The 18,636-nt window shown below is 44.2% G+C and overlaps 1 protein-coding gene across 4 annotated transcripts in view; it reads right to left on the bottom strand.

Moving 5' to 3' along the window:
- Positions 1–18,636, bottom strand: part of PTPRR (protein tyrosine phosphatase receptor type R) — a 230,162-nt gene that overhangs the window by 10,648 nt on the left and 200,878 nt on the right. For all 4 annotated transcript variants that reach the window (XM_084794134.1, XM_084794136.1, XM_084794135.1 and 1 more), the window contains 3 exons: positions 11,592–11,702; positions 10,077–10,234; positions 7,033–7,146 (listed from right to left, as the gene is read on the bottom strand). In XM_084794134.1, coding sequence (XP_084650260.1) covers positions 7,033–7,146; positions 10,077–10,234; positions 11,592–11,702 — 383 coding nt within the window. The remainder of the gene's footprint in view (positions 1–7,032; positions 7,147–10,076; positions 10,235–11,591; positions 11,703–18,636) is intronic.

Below are 18,636 nucleotides of genomic sequence, written 5' to 3'. Positions count from 1 at the left end.
CCACAACATGAGGAACTGTATTAAAGGACTGCAGCATTAGGACTGATTTAAATTAAAATCACCAGAAATAGGCATTTTTTTTCCTGGTTTATGGCAAGCAGTTCAGGATCAATGTGAAAATGTTAGTACAGAAGCCCCCCACTCCTGAAAACATCCACCTCCACTAAACCAATAAAATCTCAAATCCAACTGTTTAAAAATATGAGTAAAATTAGAAATTCAGTTTAGAGTGTTAAAAAAAAAAAAGCATGCCTACTGTACAGGCCTTATTACCAGCTACATGAGTGGCTGATGCAGCAGGACCTCAAGTTGAGGGTTTGTCTCAGCCACACAGTGAGTTCAAAGCCATCTTGAGCAACTTAGTAGGACTGTGCTTCAAAATAAAAAGCAAAAAGAGAGCTGGGGATATACTTTTTGAGATTCTGCATTCAGTCTCCAGGACTAACACATACACACATGCATACACACACATGCATACACATACACACACACATATTCATGTGCACACATTCTCACACAGGTGCACACACATGTATATATGCACATATGCAAACACATACAGGAATACACATGCATGCACACACATGCACATACACCTGTGCATGTGGAAATTTAGTAGGTGAATTGACCTGGGACATGACATTTATCCTTTTTGCCTTGGATTCCCCTTTAAGAATGAACCCTGTGGTTACTATCTCTGATGCCAGATACTTTTACAGCATCCTTTTCCTAGTAGGGAGCAGGCAAATGTTATGGCTATTACTACCATGTCACTGTTCTTCAGGTAACCGAGACCCCAAAAAGCAACAGCTAAGGGGGATGATAGAACACAAGCGACCACTCCCCAACCCCTGCACCATGGGATTGAAAAGGCATCTTCCTAAAGGGGCCCTCAAGTCCATGTGAGCCCCTAACAGCATGAGGACACCAACTTAACATGGTACATGTGTCACTGACTTTCAAATGCATGTAGGAATTATTGTGAGTCGTAGAATGAAAACTAATTTACAAACATGAGGCTCACAATGCAAGGCAGAGGCTCCTGAGATGCCTGACCTCACATGTTGTATGGTTGCCCAGGTACCCTCGCACCAGACAGTCCTCAGTCCCAGGTACCACAGCACCCTCTTTGCTTTTGATCAAAAAACTAAAACTATGGGGAAGAGGAGATGGTCCATTAATAGTCTTCTAAATAAAACACACGTGGGTGCTTTGTGCTGAATTTGTGCTACTTAGAAAAGAAAGATACCTTATTTTAGCTGCAAATATGCTCAGAAGTATTATTAAAAGTAGAGCCACAGACTTAGGAATCTCCCACGAGAACTGTGGCATCTTTTGATGGAAGTTGCCTGAGAACCAGAATAATGGTGCCTTGCCAGCGTCCACTGGAAGCCTGTGTCACCGTTTGAACTGGGTACATCTGTTCACCCTCACACACCTGCCCTAAGTCAGCACACTTGAGTTTATTGCTAACATGTAGATTGGTGACTTGCGTACAAATGGCCTACTCTTGTCTGTTTTTAAACAACCACTACGTATTGTAATACTTTTTCCCAAATCAGAATTTTTGATTCTGCCCAGTGCTCAAACTCTCTGACTCACCAATCATGAGATAAGTCCCATATCCAAGTGACGTCTTGTTTTTCCCCTCAACCCTTAGCCGTCCCCGTCTTCTCTGAGGAAGCAGTGGAGATATGGGTAGATTTTTTGTGTGTGTGTGCAAAGATGGCAGTTCACTCTATAGCCTGTGATGGACTTAAACTCCCTGTAATCCTCTTGCTGTGGTATCCCAAGTGCTGGTGTTACAGGCGTGAGCTGCAGTGGCCAGAGTGAAGGGACTGACGATGCACCGTGCACAGGCTTGCAGCACCAGTGGGCAGTGGCCATTGCTAAGAAGACCACGAAGTGTAAGCTGGTTCCGGTGGCGCAGGCCTGGAAGCTCGGCTAATCAGGAGAGCCAAAGCCTGACGGGGGCTACAGTGGATTCAAGGTCACAGTTTGGGCAAATAAATTAAACTCTGTGTCAACAATAAGAAAGTAAGGAACTGGTTGGGGATATAGATCACTAGTGGGAAGCTTGCCTAGCAATTGTGAGGCCTTGGATTCCGCTCTCCAGTAACACACACACACACACACACACGCACACGCACACGCACACGCACACGCACACGCACACCCCACAGTGTGAGAGAGTTCAAGAAAGGCCCGTGGATCTTGAGTACTATTCTTACTATAATCCACTCACCCTCAACTCCTTTTTCTACCACCCAGCTTTAGAAGAATAGCATGTGTTTCTTACACTTCTTTCTTTCCTACTCCAGTGTTCTTCTAGGAGAGTCTTGTGTGGCTAAATCAGTGTGGGCAAGTGTGTCAACAGAACTTTTCAGATCTTTATAGTTTCTTTTTCAGGGTTGTTTTAGAATCTTCTCCCTCCCTCCCTCTCTCCCTCCCTCCCTCCTTCCCTCCCTCCCTCCCTCCCTTCCTTCCTCCCTCCCTTCCCCCTCCCTCCTTTCCTCCCTCCCTTCCTTCCTCCCTCCCTTCCTTCCTTCCTCCCTCCCTTCCTCCCTTCCTTCCTTTCCTTTCCTTTTTGTCTTAATGCTATCTAAGGGGAGATAACACTTATCAGACACTCAGTAAACCATCACCCATAGATTATAGCCATTCGTAGAGGGACATAAGGTGATGGCGCATCCTAGGGAGTCCATCTTTCCACAGCCAGGTACCTGGTAACACATTCAGTAGGATGTGTGCAGTGACTCATCACTGAGGGACAGAATGGATGAACAACCACCCTGAGCCCACATCTCTAGAGCCTGTGCCATGGGACACTGGGTTTCACAAACACACACCCAGAAACCTTTCTAAAGCTATGTTCATGTCAGACATCTTTGAGGCGTGAATTTGTACAGAGTCACTCTGTGGTAAGAGGGATCTTACAGTTGGGTAAATGTTCTGCTCTCACCATCTAGGAATATCTTAGATTTTTATACAAAGAGATCCCCATTTTCTCCTGACCTTTCCCCTTACACCCTATGGTTTGGATACTGCCCATCAAAGGCGTCCTAAGCTAGTTTTTTTGCTTCCTGTCAGTGTCCCAGGTCTTCCCATGAGTGGCATGACTATCTGGCATCTTGATTCCCTTCCTCTGTGTCCCTTAGTAAAAAATGCAAGTTCTCAATGTTTTCCTAGGGTGGGGAGGTCTGTAGCATTCATAGTAGAAGGGGCTATAAAATGGGGCCTGAGATGTCCCAAGCCTGGATTCATGGTTCTGTTAGGCTAAGACTGACTTGCTAATAGCAGTCTTAATTTAATTTAACTTAATTTTTTCTAAACATGGGTCTAATGCAGTCTAATGAATCCACTTTGCGTCTTGTTAAGCTATATGATTTTGAACAAGTTTTACTTGTTGCCTTTTGTTTTTTCTTTTCTTTTCTTTCTCTCTCTTTTTTTTTTTTGAGATGATATCTTTTTTATATACATAGTTCAGATTGCCCTCAAACTCAGTGTGCAGGTGAGGGTGATTTTGAAATCCAAATACTCCTGACTCTACCTTCCAAGTGCTGGGACTACAGGCAAGTGCCACTGTGCCTGACCTAATGTCTTTGGTTTTTTTGTTTGCTTGCTTGTTTGTTTTTTTCTTGAAAAGAAAGAAAGAAAGAAAGAAAGGAAGGAAGGAAGGAAGGAAGGAAAAGAAAAGCCTAAAGACTGTGCCCCTGCCCCTACACTTTTGAGTTTATTTTATGACTTAGATGAGTCATGTGTTTCGAAGGCCATGGTGGAAATCTCTTAAGGAGATAAGTTTCTGTCTGTTGAATAACACATTCTGGAACGTCTGAGAGGTCCTGAGTAGAAGGCTACGATGGCCAGGGAGGTCATGAGGGAAGGACAAGGGCCGAAAGATACAGTGCAGGAGAACAGAGGGGATAGCTGGATTTTTGTTTGTTTGTTTTGTTTTTCAAGACAGGGTTTCTCTGTGTAGCCTTGGCTGTCCTGGATTCACTTTATAGACCAGGCTGGCCTCGAACTCACAGCGATCTGCGTGCCTCTGTTTCCCGAGTGCTGGAATTAAAGGTGTGCACCACCATGTCCAGCTGACATCTGGATTTTTTAAGATGATTTTTTTTCCTTGTTTTCTTTTGTCCTTCCTTTTTTTTCTTCCCTTCCTTTGTCCCTCCCTCCCTCCCTCCCTCCCTCCTTCCTTCCCTCCCTCCCTCCCTCCTCCCATCCTTTACACTCTTTCCCTCTCCCCCTTTTCACTTGTCGCTTTCTCCCCTCTCCTTTGTTGAGACGAGGTCTCACTGAAACCTCAAGGCTAAACTTGAAATCCTCCTGCCTCAGCTTCTTACCAGTTGGGTGTGTGCCAACAGGATTAGCTTAGCTTTCGGGTTAGCAGCATGAGTCAGAGGCATGTCCACCAGCAGCAGTCAGCTAGCAGGTGGAGTCTTAAAGGTAAGCGCTCAGGAAAACACTGAACCTTGAGAGCAAGAGGCGAGAGGTGGGGAAGAAGAGGAGGAGGACAGATTTCTGTTGTGCTTTTCATAACTACTGTGGGAGGGGCAGGGGTGGACAACTGAAGGAACTGACGCACAGAGGAAGGCAGGCTGAGAGTGTCTGGGTTCCAAATGAGCAGCTCCAAGAACGAACTTCCGTACAGGGGTCTTAAGACATCAGTTAAACATATTTGGCACACATATCGGCGGTGACTCAAATCCAAGGACACGCTTCCGATCAGCCCCTGCTGGTTTAGTTATGTTTTAAAGAGTCCAGCAAGAATTCCAAGTCCAGCCCCGTGGGAGACCTCGGTGCTGATAGGAGGCCAAGGCCAAAACTTCTGGCCGTTTGCTTTAGGAAGGAAGGAGTAGATAGAGGAGGCATTTTGACAAGGATTTTTAAAAAATGTATGCGATTCCTTTCAAAACCAGAGAACAATTCAGTGGACTAGGCAGGGGGACGTGACTGGGAAGCGGAGACCAAGGTAGAGGTCAAGCGACAAAAGTGAGTGGGGGTGGTGAGAGATGATGGGGGCGTGAGATTAACAGCGGCTGGAGCCAGGACAGCGAGCAGGCCAAGCTCCCTTCCTCAGCACACCGTCTGAAATGGCCTCAGGGCAGGTGGTGTTGGGTTGCCACCTTGGCTCAGACTCAGTCCACCCCACCCCACCCCACCCCGTGGGCTTCAGCTGGTGTTCATGGATTTCCACAACTAGAGCAGGAAAGCAGCACTTCACTTGGAGCTATAGGGCCAGAGAACCTCAGGGACTTGGGTTCTAACCAAGCGCTTTGGATGGTGTGCTATGAGTCAGTTTCTTCAATGTCCTTTTGTTGTTGCTTTGTGATAAGTTCTTGCTATGTAACCCAACCAGGCCTCCAAATTGTGATTGTGCTACTGTGCCTGGATCTTCAGTTTCTTCCCTTCTCCCTCCCCACTATCTCCTCTCCCCACATCATCTCCCCTCTTTTTCCTTCCCTCCCCCATCCCTCTCTTGGTAAGGTCTCCGTAGTGGAGACTGTCTTGGCTTCAATAACTTAGATGCAATGAATATTTTTCTCGTGTGTGTGTGTGTGTGTGTGTGTGTGTGTGTGTGTGTCTATGTGTGTCTGTGTGTGTGCGCGCGTGTGTGTGTCTGTGTGTCTGTCTGTCTGTATCTGTGGCCTGTCCTCTGTGTGCATGTATATATGGCCACACTGGTTGCACATGCATGTGCATGGGTGTGTACTCATGGCTGCACAAAGTTAATGTTAAGTGTCTTCCTCAATCATTCTTCCCCTTGTATAGTGAGGCGGGGTCTCTCATTGAAACAGGAATTAGCCAGCTAACTCTAGGGATTTCCCGACTCCACTTCCTGATCTCTGGGATTAGGGGCTGTCACGTCCACTGGCTTTTTTGTGGCTCATGGAAATCCAGACTCTGGTCTTTATCTATACTAAATACCATCACGCATGGTATTTAGCATAGAGATGTAGTTCCCTCTCTACTTCCTCTCTCATTTTTGGGAGGGGAGACCAGAAAGAAGAGGGTGTGGGGGAGGGAAATGAGTGTGGAGATCAGATGTGGGGAGAGTCGGGAGGGAAGCGTTGATGGCCGGGAGAGAAAAGGGAAACTGAAGGCAGTGGGTGGGGCGCAGGGAGGGTTAGGGTGTGGTGGGAGGGGCTTTACTGAGATGAGCTGGAGACCTGCAACAGGGAGGATATGGGGGTGTCTCTAGCTGAGCCTCCTAGCAGCAGGGGACATGGAGACTGAGGAGGCCACCTTCTAGCCAGGCAGGACCTATAGTGGTGAGAGGGGAACACCAATCCACCTACAAAACCTTCAGATTAAAATTTACCCTGCCTGCTAGATGCACAGAGATAAAAATAGAATAGAGGTGGAGGGAAGGCCCAACCAATGCCTGGTCCAACCTGAGACCCACCCCATGGGAGAGAGCCAACCCCTGACACCATTGACAATCCTCTATGTTTACGAACAGGAGTCTAACTTACTCCTTCTTTGAGAGGCTGGTTGAGTTGGATGCTGAGACTCACAGCCAAGCATTAGGCAGAGCTCAAGGAGTCCTGTGGAATAGTTGGCTTGAGTGTGAGGGGGTAGAGTGTGTGGGGGGGGCTGGATAAAAAGACCCAGAGAGGACAAGAAAGCCATAAGAAGACCAACAGAGTCAACTAACCTAGACCCATGGGGGCTTACAGAGACAGAAACACCAACCAAAGAACATGCATGGGTTGGACCTAGACACCCTAGATCAGTTTGATCTTTTTGTGGGTCTCCTAGTAAGCTGAGTCAGTGCTGTCTATGACACGGACTCTGTTACCTGCTCAAAACCCTAACTGGGCTGCCCTGCCTGGCCTCAGTGGCTAAGGATTTATATAAATTAAAAATAAATTTGAGAGAGAGAGAGAGAGAGAGAGAGAGAGAGAGAGAGAGAGAGACAGACAGACAGACAGACAGACAGACAGACAGACAGACTGACCTAGCACAACAGAGCCATCATGTTTATGAAGGAGATTGATTCACTGATACCATCCCCGGCCCACCTACCTGTCTACACGAAGCTGGCAGACAATACTTAGTGTGTCCACAACTCCTTCTTCTTTCAACTGTTGACAGCCAATGGATGTAGCGATGAAACACCCAGTCCTCCCAATCCCAGCACTGAATGGGAAAGAAGAGGAAAGAGAAGATAAGGAGAACAGTGAGGTTAAGCTGCACTCTTCTAAATGCACAGTTTTAACTTTGAAACCAGGAAGGCTAATAATGACAGTGATAAAACTGCCACGTATACAGTAGCCTTCTTAGTAATAACCTAAGCCTGTGCTGTGCTTGAAACAGATTCTTTCATTTGGTTAAAAGTAGTAGGACGAGCGTGGTGGAAGGAGGTGAGGGGGTTGGAAGAATGGTGAGCAGATAGTGTCACTATTCCAGAAAGTTCTAGACAGAATAAGGCAAGGGATGGGCAGTAGAAAAGAAAGGAAACATTTAGACACACCACAATAGTGATGAACAGTAGGGGAAACAAACTGTCAAAAAGAACCAGGCCTAGAGGGCAAGAAGGCTGGTGTTGCCACAGGAGCAAGAGGAAATTCTGGGAAGAGGGTTGACAAGGAAGTGCAGTCAGCCACTGAAGTGTAGTGAATAAGCAAAGACTCACTTCTGTTTAGGAGAGAGGATGGGGCTGGAGGCACACACTTTCCAGTCATAGAGATGATAACTGAATAGAAATATTGTGTGTCTTGGAGAACTTATACATTTACCTGCCTTAGACAGTAAGTCTATAGACTCAACTGCCCTCCCTACCCTATTTTTCCACCATCATCTTTACATAAATTCCTCTCAACTCTGAATCTAAGGTCCCCAAATTTCTCCTAGGTGGAACTCTTGATGTTACTATATTTCACATGTTCAATATATTTAAATATACACATCTCTGTATCTTTCTCTCGGTGGCCTTACCCATCACCTAGAAGGCTTCAAGTCTAAGGTCCTTGGTGCCGTCTCCCACATCTGCACCTCTCTCACCTCCCATAGCCCATCTGTCATTATTTTTTCTTTCTTTCTTTCTACTTTCTAGCTCAACTGAGTGGGATTGGTGCTTCCCTTTCTGGAGAGAACTCGCACCCTCAGTCTGTCTCCTTATGACCAACAGGGGTATCAAGACTTTTCTTGGATTGGTTCATGGTACCGCTGCTGGGTTCATTGCTCCAAACTGAGGGCACCATTACTCAGACACTGCTGCTGTCTCCTGTTGGTTACAAAACAACAAGGATCCTACTCAACCAGTACTCATGGCCTAGCTTAATGTAACAAGCATTAATCTTTGTATCTTTTGTTGTCCGGTTTTTTCTATGTTTTGGGCCTCCTTACTTTCATGAATCATAATTATTTCACATATTTAGGTGCTTTGTCATGAATGGGAACATATATCCCAGGTGAAACAGTAATATGAAGAAAGAATTGATGCAAAACAGAATATGTGGCTTGTGACAGGCACAGGTCTGTCTTTTTTTGAGTAAAAAAGCAGGAAACAAGACTGGGCAGGCACGCTAAGATCTTACATGGGAGGCTAAGAATTATGAGCTTCATCCTGTATACTTTTAAGAACATTTAAAAGATTTGATGGGAACTCTCTGGAAAGAAACAAGCTCACATATGCATTTAAATTTGTTCAAATTCACTCATCCCTGCAGGGTATCTGCAGAGTCAGGGCTAAGCACTGTTGCTCTAGGGGATGTGAACCCACCCGCCAGTTTTGAACAAGGACCGTAAGGCCTGCATTTCAGGAGCGTCACCTCAGAGAAGCACACTCTGGCTAGCCCAGAGTGTCCTGAGGAGAAGGGTATGTGTGTAGGCAATTAGTCAACTACTCCTAAACTACATGGGTGAGGTCATAAGGGCCTGGACTAGAGTGGGTGGGCAGGAAGTGTGATTGTGGGTGAAGCTTTGAAGGGAAAGCCAATCTGGTGACTGATTAGATACTGAGACTACAATTGAAAGAAGGGCCAAAGATAACTGTCAACATTGGATGCAGCGTGAAGGGAACCAAGGCGGCCCTGTTCTTAGAAGCAGTAAGCAGAAGGGGCCTTGCTTTAATAGGGGAAGCACCTCTTTCGGTTTAGATATCCTTAGTGCTTAGTGACTTTGGGTGGGGGGTAGCCCCAGCCCTAGACTGTGCCCATGTAGTTTTCTCCCCTTTGGCTCCAAGGGTTTAAGACAGAGACTAATGCTAGAAACTGGATAAGGCCTCCCTTGATACATAGACGCACAGGGACTTTTTGTTAACCCACAAAGTTTCAAGACAGGAGGAGAGCAAAATGAATCTAAAATCGTGAATTTTATCAAATCTTTTCTTAGGCTACTTAGAAAGTTAAACAAACCAACGAGAGTTATTGTGGGTAAAATATGGAATGCATGGGCAGTCATCAAAGTGACTGTAAATCACTTGCTTTGGTCACATGAAAAGTAAAACAAGGGAAGAAAATGCCAGTTATGGGAGGTAAACTCTAAGCTAGACATGAGGAAGGGGACCCCATGACCTCCGTTGTCTGTCTGGCCTCCATTCCCTATGTGTGCTCTTGGTTTTCCTTAATGTAAATGACCACTCGCCCATTTCCCACTTCATAAATTAGCTTCCATCTACTTTTCATGAGCTGTCTCTAAAGATGGCTAACTGTTCCACTAAATCTGTCACAATAATAAGTGCTACCAAGACACAATCCACAGAATATCTTACAACAACAAAGATCCATTAATAAATTAAAGATATCTGCAGTTTTTGGTGTGTATGTGACCAAGGAGACAAATAAAAATGAGCTTAAAGTCAGAGGGCAGAGTAAGATCTGCTGCCCACTCAGCCATTTATTTAGAACTTGAAATTTGTTCGATGTCTGCTAAAAATGTCCCCAAAGGTCTAATTCATTTCTGTTAGCATCATTTTGCTAAGGTTCAAGTATCATGGTATTAATACATTTTTAACAAATATGTAATTTGCTACAAAGTTACATACAGGAAGCTAAGTCCTACCTCTACCACTCCTACAATTAAAGAGCAGACGACTGCTTTGTCAGGAGGGTCGGTTCATGCCTTACCTGCAGTGGACAACCACAGGCCCTCGGCCCTCAGAGGCGAGTCTATCTTCTTCCACATCCAGCATGAGCTGCAGAAGGGGCTGGGCACTGTCTGGAGTCTTGTGATCCGGCCATGAAGTGTACCAGTAATGTTTTACATGCTGGGTGTGACTTCCTTGCTGAAAATAGCAACAGCCACCAAATTACTTATTCACTTGTGGAACTAAAAGGGACCCACGCCACAGTGCTAAAGTGCCTTCTCTGGGTCCCTTCTTGCTGCCAGCTAACTTCTAGATAAGAAGAAGAAGAAAAGAAAAGATATCTAGGAGCTTTTCAAAAATGCCCTTTCACCTTGAGAAAGTTTCACTGTGAGTATCCTGTCCTGACAGGGAAGTTGAGTATCTACCCTCTAAGAACCGAGGTCTGTGTCTGCATTCACCGTATAGATCACATATGTACTACACACTGAGTGTATATTTATAGTATGTTATAGTAGATGAAAATGTTGCTGTTATTTGGGACAAGGTCTCAAAATACAGCCCTGGCTTGTCTGGAACTCACAGAGATCCCCCTGCCTCTGTCTTCCAAGTGGTGGGATTACAGGTGTGTGCCACCTGCTAAAGAGGTGAAAATATAATAAAAAGAAAGGGCAATTTCTGTGTTTTCTGTTCTCTAAACATCGACAGATCATATAGAAACATACTAATGGATATAAGAACATTTGGTTGACACCCAATCAGCATAGCTCTATACTCATCTTAAATTGTGCTATTTAACAGCAGTGAGAAACTCTAGCAGTAAAGGCGTCCATAGCAGTAAAGGAGCTACATGGAATCCTTTTGAGCAGAGGCTCGCATACATCATCTCAAAACCCAGAGCCCAGGTGGGAGGTCTGCTTCTGATCAGGCGTGTGTTTATAAATAGGTTTCCAAAAAGCCTTCCCCTGCCACGCTTCTGAATAAAAACCATCCTAGTAGCCTCGCCTTCACTGTCTTCCTTTAGTCAGGATGCTATCCCAGCAGCAGCTGCTGATAGGATTGAGGCACTGCGGTTGATTATTCTTTAAAAGTGGGGATAATATCATGGCAAAGACCACATTTCTATGACGGAAGCGGGTCTAGGGCTGTCCCTGTGAATGACTGTGTCTCCACATTTTTGAAGACCTCATCAGCACGGCAGGCTTGATCCTCCCGCCTCCCAAAGCCATCCAGGTCCTCAGGCCTCACTTAAACCAGCCTCAACCGCAACAGCATTAACATGAAAGTCCTAGTAGCATCTCCTGCCTGAGCCTTTGGTTAAGGGCTTTCTAAGAGCTGAAATCAGATGACTCTATACACCCTGTGAAATGAACTTCCTTAACGTCTACTTACACTAATTTAATTATTCCCTATGCTAATAACTTCAGGCAACAAGGAGAGAACAGCTTGTCTTTGGTCTCAGCATTATCCGGCTTGTGTAAGCTGAATCTGTTAGTACTCAGGACAGGATGAATGCAACCCCGTGCTCACTTACTTTGGAGGCAGCTCCATATCTTACCTTTAAGACGAGGTTTCGAACGGTGTAGTTATCACATTCATTCACACCAACGACCAGAACCTCAACTTTGCCGTAAATCCCCCTCTTTTCTGGCCAGTAGAGCACACATTTCTGGGGGGGGGGGAGGGGGAAAGAGCACAACAAAGCTTTGCAGTTCTCTTCCTTCTCAATTTTTTTCATTTAATTAGAAATTTCAGAAGTCAGTTTTATTATTCTGTAGAGACACAACGACTAGGTGAACTATAGCATGTGTAGGCTGGTCCTCAGTGAAGTCTGTGGTTTTACAAGTATTTGTCACACTTTACTATTAAGCCATGTCAGTCCTAACAACAAAATAATATTTACCTAAACTCTAACGAGGATTTGAGAATTCCTGAATAACTAACAAGTGTAAGGGATGCTCTCTCGAACAGTGGCTGAGCCCAGCACCATTTCCTGCTGTACCAAACCAACATGTCAATCAGGAATTCCCGTAATGCATTAGATGGCCATGTAAGATTAGATTCCCCTGGCATGCACATGCAAGGCAGGTATAGTGACTGCTAGTATATGCAAAGCATTGTTTTTCCAGGCCTGGTGATGTATTTTTCTTCACTTAGTGAGTCCTACTAACATTAATGTGGAGCACAATTATGATTGGCGTGCTTTTATAATTAATACTCTGTGTAGGGCATAATAGGCCCAATAACAATGACATTGGAAACAAGAGGATATAACATGGTGGTTAAAGCGCAGACTTTGGACTCCAAGGCTGTAGATTCACATTTCAGTTCTACTGTGAGCTGGACACTTGAATTCTCTGGAGCCAGCTTCCCCATAATTTCATACATGCCAAGGACTTAGAACAAAGCCGGGCACACAGTAAAGACTTGGAACACGTCAGTGTTACTATGTTTTGATTCTCTGTTGCATTTTACTTATGTGTATATGTGTGTATGTGTGTATATGTGTGTGTATGTGTGTATGTGTGTGTATATGTGTGTATGTGTGTATATGTGTGTGTATGCGTGTGTATATGTGTGTATGTGTGTATGTGTGTATGTGTGTGTGTATGTTTGTGTGTGTTCTAGTTATAGGCAGCTGCAAGTCACCTAATGTGGGTGCCGGGAACTGAGCTCTGCTCCTCAGGAAGAGCAGCAAGTGCTTTTAACCATTGAGCTGCTTCCCTAGTCCCCCTGGTTCCTGTATTTTAAGGCTCATGAGTGATAATTCCAAAAACATATCTACATGTATGTAGGAATTCTTTCACATATTGCCATCAGCTAGGGCCCTATATACCTAGGCTACTTGATTCTTCACACAGCAGTGTTTTCTTCATGAAAAAGGTATATGAACACTTGAAAAACCTTAAATACATATAAATTGAAAATACCATCAAACCATTCACAGATTCACAAAGTTAAAGGGAAGATATACACTATTTCAGAAATACTGCTCTGGGGCGTCATCACACCTTCCCTATAGCCTTCAGGTACCAGGAAGAAAACCATGTCATCTGGTGGAGCGGGTTCACCCATTACAGTCAGCTCACCCATTACAGTAAGCTCATATGTCTTCACGTTTTTAACCTTTTCAAGAAAATGAAGATCTTTCTGGCTTTATGTACATGCCACCCAGAGTGTCTGATTTCCTGTTAAATATTAAAAGCATGGGCCTGGCAAGAGGGCTTGGCTTCCGTTAGCTGATTCCCTGAATTTGATCCCTTGATCCCACAGGTGGCAGCAGAGAACCCACTCCAGGAAGTTATCCTCTGACCTTGGCATGCAGCCACCTCTACCCCACCTCCCCACCTAGGCAAATAAGTACAACTTTAAAAAATGAAAAGACTCCTATTTTTAAAGGCATAGTGAATTGTTTCCCTATTTGTATGTTGGCAAATATCTGAATGTGTGTTGGTGTGTGTGTGTGTGTGTGTGTGTGTGTGTGTGTGTGTGTGTGTGTGTGTGTGCGTGCGCCCCATTATTACTCCCTGCCTGGTTCTCTTGAGTCACTGAATCTGCAGGTAGACTGACCGCCAGCAAGCTGCACCAGTCCTCCAGTCAAGGTCCCTGAGATTTACAGGAGCACACAGCAGTGCCAGGCTTATTATGTGGGTACTTGATATTCAAACTGAAGTCTTCATGTTTGACCAGCAAGATCTCTGGTCCAGCCTCCTTTTCCATCTATAGTTAAACTGACCCACTTGACTAGTTTCTATCAATGGAGCCTTTGCTGTTTCCCAAGCTATTATGTATCTTACTACCCATGCCCCACATACGAGCCCAGGAAGATTGACAGAATCTTACTAAGACTTGACAGATGAGCTATGTGGCTCAGCTTTCTGACACGTGTGCCCCATTGTCCACCATCATTCCTAAGCTCCGGGGTCTGTTTTAAAGGAAGGTGACTCTTATAACTGTAAATGTTCTTTTTATTTCCTTAGATGAGGGGATGAGATGAGAACTGTTCCCAAACTTTTCTAGCTCTTTCTGAACTCCGGCTGGCTGGTTCAGTTCTGGCCTAAACTCCTCTCCAAGCTGACTGGTTCAAATTGGCTTCTCTTGGCTTCTGATTGACTTGTTCTGCCTGGCCTCAAAACAGTCTTGGAAATATGTTTTAATCTTCTGACTCCTTCTCACTCTCTGGCTCGTATGTCTTCACTTGTGTCTAGCTTGTTTTCCCTGCAATCTGTTTCTGTAAAACTGTCCCAGTAAGAAACTCTTGGTAAAAACTCTTCCCCTCTCTCCCTGTGCTGCTCTTAAGTAGCTCCTCTTTCCTGTCTGTTCTCATCAGAGTTGGGTGTCTCCTCTCTCTGATTCATGCTGTCAAATCTTTCTCTGATTAGTCACTTTGCCCCTCAATTAGATTTCACTTTCAAACATGTCTGATTCCTTCTATAAACTAAACTTATCTTCATTGTCTGGCATTAAAGGTGTGTACTGAGAGCACGTCTAAATCCCAGCAGGGTTGCATAGACCTAGAAGGACTTTGGATGTGATCTAGGAGTTTGATGTCTGCACCCTGATGTGAACAGACATACAACCTGAACATGAAAGTGTGGCTCTCTTCCTTTCTAAGCTTGCACAGCTTTCTTGGTGTTTTCCTTGACTCTTTACCAGAAAAACAGTTGGCAGGCAGCTCCCAGCAGACAATGCTGTGTGACTTGTTCATTAAACAACCCTTAATTAGTATACCCTCCCCTTTCTAAGCTACAATAGCTTATTTTTACACAGTGAACCCGCCCCCTACCCCTCTGCATTGGAGGAAAATAGAAAAAGAGATGAGAGTAAGTGTGGATGCTTTTGAGTATCAGCTAAGGGTGGGCTGGGGCTGAAAATGTGGTTGTTTCAATAGGCCCGAGCTCATGTTTAAATTATTGTCCTAGACTGCATTTTCAGGCTTATTTATTGTGGTGGAAACAAGGACATGAAAGGGGCAGAAAATTCTGTCTAACAGATAATTTTAGAAAACCTCACTAACTGTAGGAATTTCCAAGTAGCACGCTATATAGGAAAACAGAAGCCCGAATCATCACTAGTGTTCTGCTAACTAGCATGTCTAACAGGAATTCTTGTAATGTATTGATGCCCTTATAAGATTAAATCCTCTGGCATGCATTCATATAAAATTATCTATCAATTCCAAGAATTCATAATTAGGGGTTTTAAGGGGTTTATTTTATGTAAATAAGTCGTTAACAGACTGACCAAAAGCATTATGGACATTAATTGATTCTTTAAGATTATATCAAAAGTGGAACACATAAGGAGGCATGGCTAGGAATTTGTTTACCAAATAACATGCCTATTTCAAGGTTATATATACATTTAAAACCAAAGAGATGTTTGTTGTGTGAGTTAAAGCTGTGTACCATCACATGAACAATGGCTCTGCATTAGTTAAAAGATTCAGTTTCATTTAAGCTCTGTTAATATATGAGAGGGATAGAGTGGGGCAGCTTGTTTACAATTACTATCACGGGTCCTATAATTCCTTGCACATCAGCTGAATATTACTAACATATGCACAGTGTCACCAGTAAACACACATTCACTATCAATGTATCATTTGATCCCTTGCATAACCCTCTGAGGTTGGTAGATGTGCTTTGAACGAGAAGGGTCCCCATAGGCTCTTATATTTGAATGTTTGGTTCCCACTTCAGTAGAACTCTTTGGGAAAGACTAAGAGTTGTGACCTTGCTTGAGGAGGTGTTTTACAGAGGGCGGGCTTTGAGGTTTCAGAAGCTCACACCAGGCCTAGAGTCAGTCAGTCTGTCTGTGTCTGCTCTCAGTCTCCCTGTCTCTGTCTCTGTCTCTGTCTCTGTCTCTGTCTCCCTCTGTCTCTGTCTCTCTCTCTCTCTCTGTCTCCTCCCTCCCTCCCTCCCTCCCTCCCTCCCTCCCTCCCTCCCTCCCTCCCTCCCCGCCCCTTCTCTCTGCCCCCTGACTGCAGATCAGGATGTAAAGCTCTCACCTACTGGTTCAGCACCATGCTTGTCTGCTTTTCGCCAGGATGAATAAGTACTAACCCTCTAAGACTGTAAGCAAATCCCTAATTTAATGCTTTCTTTTTTAAGAGTTACTTTGGCCATTGTTTTTTGTTTGTTTGTTTGTTTTTTTGGTCACTTGTTTTTAAGTCACGTTACAGGTGAGGAGACAGAGGGTCCAGTTGGTGACTTGTTAATTCAACTTTGTGAATTCAACTCTCCCCTGATCTCAACACCTACTCTCAGCCAGTCCTGCTTAACAGTTGGATTTGCTAGTGTCTTTGCCCCTTAGTACTGATGCTCAAGAACATGGCTTGCTTTTGCTCTTACTAGCACAAAGCATCTGTAGGCTAACTAAGCTGTGTTTAGACTCATACTCCCAATGACGGCAGTTGTATTTGTGACTGAGACACTATAGTTTATTTACATGACACAAAATCAATTAAATAAGGAGTGCTGGAGCCAAGAAAACACCCAGGAGCAAGGTGCATTGACACGCTCAACTCGGGAGCCGCCTCAGAAGCAAGGTGCCTCTAGCCTCTCTCACTCTGGAGCTGGCTATTAAAACTTCTTTGATTTATCAAAAATAGATAAGGCTAGACCCTTGTTCCAGAGAGGCCTTCTCCATGCCTGGGAGGGAGACTAGTACCCAGAGGCCACGGCAACCTCTGACATCCATCTGTTGCTACCGGGTTAGCCCTCTTGTCTAGTCACATCTGCAGAGGGCTTCACTAATGAATACAGCTGCCACCAGGACAGGCTGCTGAGTCTTCACAGAATCTAAGTGGAAAAACACTTTTTTTTTTTTGGCCTATAGTCCTATTTCTGAACATTTCTGTGTTTAGAAAAAATATAAAACTTAAGGGATAAGGGCTTTGAGATAAGTATGCCAACCTGCCTTTAACTCTCATGATCCTTTAGCTTTTGAAAATGGTGTGCTGCACACCCAGCTAAATTTTTGTTGAAAAAAAAATGAGAACCAATAAAGAAAACCATAGTCAGGTCAGGTCAAAATGAGACAACTAGAAGGTTTTCGTGAAGCTTAAAAACCTAAATATGGTTTATCACCAATACTGTTTTACAGGCTTTTCTGAACTCTCTCTCACTTAAAAAAAATGAAATGAGGGATTTTGGTAACATGAATATAAGTTTTTATAACCTGGAGCCCTAGTTTCAGAATGGCACTGAAACAAAACCAAAACCTAACCTCAACCCCATTATTAAAAAGTGAACGAATTTTACATGTGTGTATTTGTGTGTATGGCCACGCATAAATGTATGTACACATACAGAGGCCAACCTAGTGTGCTGTTCCTCTAAGAGAGAGGCTGGTGTTTTGTGTGGCTGTTCTGTGGTACAAAATGATCAAGTGTGGTGCCATGAGGTGCCGAGACCCTGATCTGACGTGGGGAGCTCCAGGCTTCCTTCCCCTTCCTGTTGCCTCTCAGAGGCCCAGAAATTCCCACTGGGCTTGCTCTGCTCTGAAGTGTCCTTATCTGAAAGAGAGAAGTCCTTCCAGACACTCCCTGGGATCTCAAACGGAAGATTCACCAGCGGAAAGAGAACGGGAGCTGTCACCACACCCAGAGCCCTGATGAACTTCGTTTGAGACTGTTATCTGTTCTGATGGCCTAGTCATCTCCTTAAAAACAATTCCTCAGGGTAGCCACGGTGGCGCACTCTGTACTCCCAGCACTCAGAAGGTCAAGGGAGTGAGTCTGAGGCTAGCCTGGGCTACTCAGGGGTATCCTGATTCAAAAACACTAAAACACATGAATGAATAAAACAAAGCAAATAAGACTTAATCAAAACAAGAACCTCTCAGCGTAATACATTTTTCTAACAGAGCCTACACTCCCAGACCTCTTTCTCCCACATGCAAGTTTCTGAGCTTTATTGGTTTTACTGAATGGTCACTTTTTATTTTGTAATGCACACTCTTGTGTATGTACAGTGTTTCCGTTCCTCTCTTTTAAATCTATGTTAGCTTACTCCAGCAAACTCAATTTCTGAAGCTTCAGGGAGCAGAGGGGAAATAGCTTTTATGCTTATGGTGTGTTCCTTACCTTCCTTAGCTGGAATATGTTTTTTAAAAATTTACATTATTCACTCAGGTGATTTCACATCTATGAATATATCTTAATGAACATTAGCTAGTTAGAAGTGTGGACAGAACAAGCCAAAGCCATTTAAACATTTAATAAGCAAATAACTATGTGAATTTTGATATATCCACACAATGGGATTTTGGTAGTTATTAAAAGTGATGCTTTGATAATTGTGACAAAGGAGATGTTCATAATGCTGAAAGTATAATATATAACAGGATGTGAATACCCCGCTGTTCTCTTTATGTCAGTTCCAAGGCTTCCCATATCTTCTATTAGCATGTACCCCATTTCCATCTCTTGCTCACGCAGAGTACTGGACCTTCAGTTCTAAGCCCCACCCAAAAGTCTCTGGTGCTCCTGAAACTTCATACTTGAAATGCGAAGCTCATTTTCTTCCCTCATAATTTTTCCATTACTCCACCAATCTGGGCTCGCGCCACCATCACCATCCCCTCTCTAAACCGGAGTC

The sequence above is a fragment of the Acomys minous genome (genome assembly GCF_964271855.1).
Source record: "Acomys minous genome assembly, chromosome: 9".
NCBI classification, from domain to species: Eukaryota; Metazoa; Chordata; class Mammalia; order Rodentia; family Muridae; genus Acomys; species Acomys minous.
Note: the sequence above shows the minus strand (reverse complement) of the source record. Positions and strands in the feature narration are given on the sequence as shown.